Genomic DNA, 5000 nt, shown 5'->3' with positions numbered 1-5000 from the left:
GATATTCGTTCAAGGAACGCGGGTAATACGACGCGTGAAGCTATACTAAAGTTATACCCACCTCACACCCCCTCCCCCGACTGCTAAAAAACGAACTATGATTGAAGAAGGTGAACATAAACTGAACAAAGAAGTAAGAAACGCTGTTGCCGCGGTGGAGGTAACGGAAAAGAAATTGTCCTCGAAAAATCGGGCGGAAAGGCGGAAGTGAGAACCCTAAAGGGAACCTGACCATATGCTTCAATGAGACAAAATAACGTAAAAGAAAAGAATCCAAAAGAATAAAGCTGTAAAAAGCATCAAAAAACGATTTAAGGAAGGGGACAAGAGGATAACTCCAAGCCCTTTGATTGTACCAAAAGATAAAGTGTGAAATAATCTTTATTAATCACGATAGTCACAGTTACAGAGAGTTGAAGCTAAAAAAATAATACCCCCATTTTACATAGTCCAACCCACGGCTACTCCACGTGAGTTGCCACTCACCGCACACCACCCCTACCCCTTCCACTCCGGAGCACCCACCCTTCCTTCCCACCCCACCACCGTTCACCCACCACTAGCCCAATTCACACCCAAAAGACCCTCCGCCCAACCCTCACCCATTCACCCACCCACCCACCTTCCACCAACCCTCCTACTCACCCACAACCATCCACCCACACCATACCCCACGCACCCAGCCATTCCACCCACCCACCCACCCAAATACAGTCCCCCTCCCCCCTACTTTCATGTTCAGTGTGCACACCCTTTAAGCTTCAGTTACTAGGCGGAACCTTATCTAAGGGAGAAAGGGAGAGCGAGGAAGGAAGAGGAAGGGAAGAGAGAGAGAGAGAGAGAGAGAGAGAGAGAGAGAGAGAGAGAGAGAGAGAGAGAGAGAGAGAGAGAGAGAGAGAGAGAGAGAGAGTGAGAGAGAGAGAGAGATAGAGATAGAGAGAGAGAGAGAGAGAGCGAGAGAGCGAGAGAGAGAATGAGAGAGTAAGGAAAGAAGTATAGGCAGGAAAGAAAAGGTAAGCAAGTGAGTCCGATGTGAAGAGGGGGGGGGGGGGGGGGGGGGAGAGGACAACAGGCAGAGGACAAAACAGGAAGGAACGGAGGGAGAAGGTTGAAGAAGTAAAAGAGTTGAATACAGATGAGAAGAGGGCAAATAAGGAGAGAAGGATGACGAGGAGGAGGATGATGAAGAGTAAGGAGTGACGTTGAAGGTGGAGGAAGAGAAGAGAAGGAAGTGGAAGAGGAAGAGGAAGAGGAAGAGGAAGAGGAAGAGTAATGGTAAAAGGAACAGTGAAGAGAGAAAATATACTATGAGGCTGCAAAGATAAAAATATGTAGGGAGATGTACTAACACGAAGAAGAGAAACAAAAAGACGAGAAAAAAAGAAAGAAACAAACAAAACACAATAACGAATGAAGGATTTAAGATGAAAAAACAAGATAAATGTAGACGAATGAATGGGAAACAAAAGAAAGAAAACAGGAGGAAGAGAAAGATGAAGAATGAAGTGTAGAGAGAAAGTAGAGAAGAGAAAGGCAAGAGAAATAAATAAAAACAAAGTGTGGGGGTAACAGGTTGAAATTAACTGTGAGGATAAAAGGAAAGAAAGAAAACGTGAACCCCATTCAAAACAATAAAACAAAAATCACCTTAAAAATCTGAAAATAACGCAGGACAGTGTACAGGAAGGGAGGAAGATGAAGCCTCAGACAGAAGGAAACAGGTTTGGCCACCATTACCATGAGTGAGAGACAACTCATGACTCTCGGTCTGCATGACTACCTTATTTGGGTCAATATCATGCGGTTACCCTGCACACCGGCGACTTCTATATTAAGCACATAGTGTAGTCGTGCTGCATTTGCAAACCGCCATGCTGTGGTGCTTTTCGATTGGCTAGCTGGCGATCGGAAGGATAGTCGCGGAAAAAGTATCGGGAATGAGGAAAAGGAGGAGGGAGGAGGAGAGGGAAAGGAGGAGAGAGAGGCAGGAGAGAAATGGTAGCAGGAGGAGGAATGAGGAGAGGGAGGAGGACGAGAGGAAGGGACGAGGAGAGACGGGGCAGGCTTAGAATGGGAGTGGAGGGAGCAGCGATGTAGGAGGTGGTTAAAGGGAGGTGTGTGGGGGTCAGAAGGAGGGAGTAGAGGAAGGGGGAGTAGCAGGGAGGAAGTAAGACAATGGATATGAGACAGGAGAGAGAGAAGGCGAGAAAAGTACGGTGGCCAATCTGGTGTGTACAAGCGAGGAAGGCGTCAGATGTAGGTCGAGGGGAATAGTGTTATTGTGAAAGGAAAGGGAAGGGAAGGAAAGAGGAAGTGGACGAGTGGGAAGGAGAAGGAGAGAGGAAAAAGAGATAAGAAAATGAGGAGGAAAGAGGGAGAGGTGTGCATGGTGGGACAGACGAGTGGCGCGGCGGGAGGAAGTGGGAAGAAGGGAGGGTATAGCTGCAGACTGTGGAGAGGACGAGTAGTATGGGGGAGAAGAGCACAAGAAGGAGGAAGAGAGAGATTGAGCGAGATCATATGGAAAAAGAAAGAAGCAGTGACGAGAATACAGTGATGGGAACTTGGATATAAGCTGGGGGGGACGGGGGGATGCTGGCAGAGCTGGCAGGGTATGGAAACGGGAACAGGAACAGGAGGAGCGAACAGAGGTAGAGAGAGGGATACAGAGAAAGACGAGGAAGGTGCAGGAAGAAGAACGCAGGGATAGGACAAAGGACGCGGGTCAGGGGGAGAGAAAGAAGGAGAATGAGAGAAGTATAAAAAGAGAAAAAGAGATTTAGTGAGTGAGAAAGGAGAGCGAAGGAAAAAAAAAAAAATAATATGAAGAAGAAAACCAGGAGATAGAATAGAAAGTTAAAGTACAACCGGAAAGGGAAAAGCGATAGAAAGAAAGAACAAGATCTCTATGACAGAAGAGCACTTGATTATCCCCGTATTAGAACTGGAAGGCAAATGTCCGTCGCTTCGTTCCTCCTTGTTTATGAGAGCTAAGATAAATAGTATTAGAACTCCGGCCCCTTAACGGATTAAATGAGGAAAATATATACATTGCAATGTACAAAGTAAGAATAAGATTAGATAAGTACGGGTATTGAGTTACACCTTGACAGCTCCAGATCAAACTAAAGAAAAAGTAGCTTTGAAACTTTACCGCGATGAAATACTCACCAAAAAGCCCACTTCTGAGAGGACCCGTAGCGCCGACTGCGATCACCATGGTCGTCTGTGATGAGTTAATGATCAGCCTCCTTCGCGGAAAATGGCGGTTTCGTGGAGAGAATTTAATGCCTGTCCAAATAAGGCATCCAGCACAGGTCGCCAGGCATAGGTCGATCTCATCCGGTGAAAGTTTTCATGCTTGAACTCTGTATAATCCCTCGGTGGTCTTTTTGTATTGTTTGTTTCTTTTTTTGTTGATTGTATAATACATGTCTATCGTCTACACATGCCGCAACCAACAATACGCAATCACATAATTGAGAAGTGCACAATAGGAGACACAGAACAAGCAGACCAGACACAACGAAACGCAAATATTGAAGACGCACAGGTCCACAACGCCAGACAAGCAGAACTACGACAACCACAAGCACAACACACACACGCGACGACACAACACAGCAACACACACACCACACAGCACACACAACACGTCAACATCACACACACAAAAACCACACACAGCAATCACACGACGCACACACACACATCACCCCACACACACACACACACACGCACACACACAAGCCCCACCAACTCGGCCTCATGAGCGCCCTTTTCCTTTCCAGCGCGAATGCATTTGATCCATCCACGATGCGGGCAGAGCGGGCGTGGCGATACGTCACACAGCCATGACCGCGGAACTCGTACTGCCTCCGAGCATGGCATCCACCCGACCTGAGCACGATGCCCTCCGACAAGTACCGATGGGCGGCCAGCGCTCGCGTGAACGTGACTATCCTCCAACACCATGTCTACAGCGAGACGGGGTCGGGAAGCAACAGTGCCCAGGGCGGTCATCGAGTGGACCTCGAGCCATCGTTCGTCGTGACTGGCTGCTGCGGACAGATATCATCTCTCAACTAGTATTCGTTTTTTTTTTTTTTTTTTTTTTTTTTTTTACATCAACTTTCTGTTTCATCTTCTTTCTTCTCCTTACTCTTAACTCTTTGCCTATTTTCTTCTTTTTCTTTTTCTTTTTTTTTACCTTTTTTCTCCTTTTCCATGTGTCTTTCTTCTCTTGTATTGTTCTTCTTACCTTGTCTCTTTTCTTTATCCTGTCTTCACTCTTTCGTTCATCACCATTTTTCCCTTCCCTACCTTCCTTCTTCCTCTTCTCCTCCTCCTCCTCCTCCTGTCTCCTCCTCCTCCTCCTCCTCCTCTCCTCATCCTCCATCCTCCTCGCACCTCTGCTCTTACCTCCTCCTACCTCCTCCTCTTCCTCTTTCTCCTCCTGCCTCCTCCTCCTAGCTGCCTCCAGTCCTCCATCCTCCTCCTCTCTCCTCCTCCTCAGTTTCCTCCATCCTCCTCCCATCCTCGCTCCTCTCATCATCAGTCAACACTCAAACATCCATCATCATCATCAAATCATCATCACAACTCATCATCAATCATCATCAATCATGCATTCTCAATCACAATCATCATCTCATCCATCAACACTCATCATCATCAATCATCATCATCATCTTGCATCATCAGTCCATCATCCATCATCAATCATCCTCATCATCCATCATCATCATCTCCTCACCTCCCTCCTCCTCCTCCTCCTCCCTTCTTCTTCTTCTCCTTCTCCCTCTTCCCCCCCCTCCTCCTCCTCCTCTTGCCTCCTCCTCCTCATTCCTCTCCTCTCCTCCTCCTCCTCCTCGCATCATCATCATCGATCATCATCATCATCATCATCATCATCATCAATATCATCATCATCATCATCATCATCATCATCATCTCATCATCAATACACATCATGCACATCACATCCATCAGCTACATCT

The 5000-nt window shown here is 46.9% G+C and overlaps 1 protein-coding gene across 1 annotated transcript in view; it reads left to right on the top strand.

Moving 5' to 3' along the window:
• Nucleotides 1–3909: 3909 nt before the first annotated feature.
• LOC125024677 (tubulin alpha-8 chain-like) overlaps nucleotides 3910–5000 on the top strand; it is a 9015-nt gene continuing 7924 nt past the window's right edge. The window contains exon 1 of the mRNA XM_047612473.1: nucleotides 3910–4043. Within this exon, the coding sequence (XP_047468429.1) occupies nucleotides 3910–4043 (134 nt within the window). The remainder of the gene's footprint in view (nucleotides 4044–5000) is intronic.

The sequence above is a fragment of the Penaeus chinensis genome, unplaced genomic scaffold (assembly GCF_019202785.1).
Source record: "Penaeus chinensis breed Huanghai No. 1 unplaced genomic scaffold, ASM1920278v2 CTG_3115:::FRAGMENT_2:::DEBRIS, whole genome shotgun sequence".
Classification (NCBI taxonomy): domain Eukaryota; kingdom Metazoa; phylum Arthropoda; class Malacostraca; order Decapoda; family Penaeidae; genus Penaeus; species Penaeus chinensis.
Note: the sequence above shows the minus strand (reverse complement) of the source record. Positions and strands in the feature narration are given on the sequence as shown.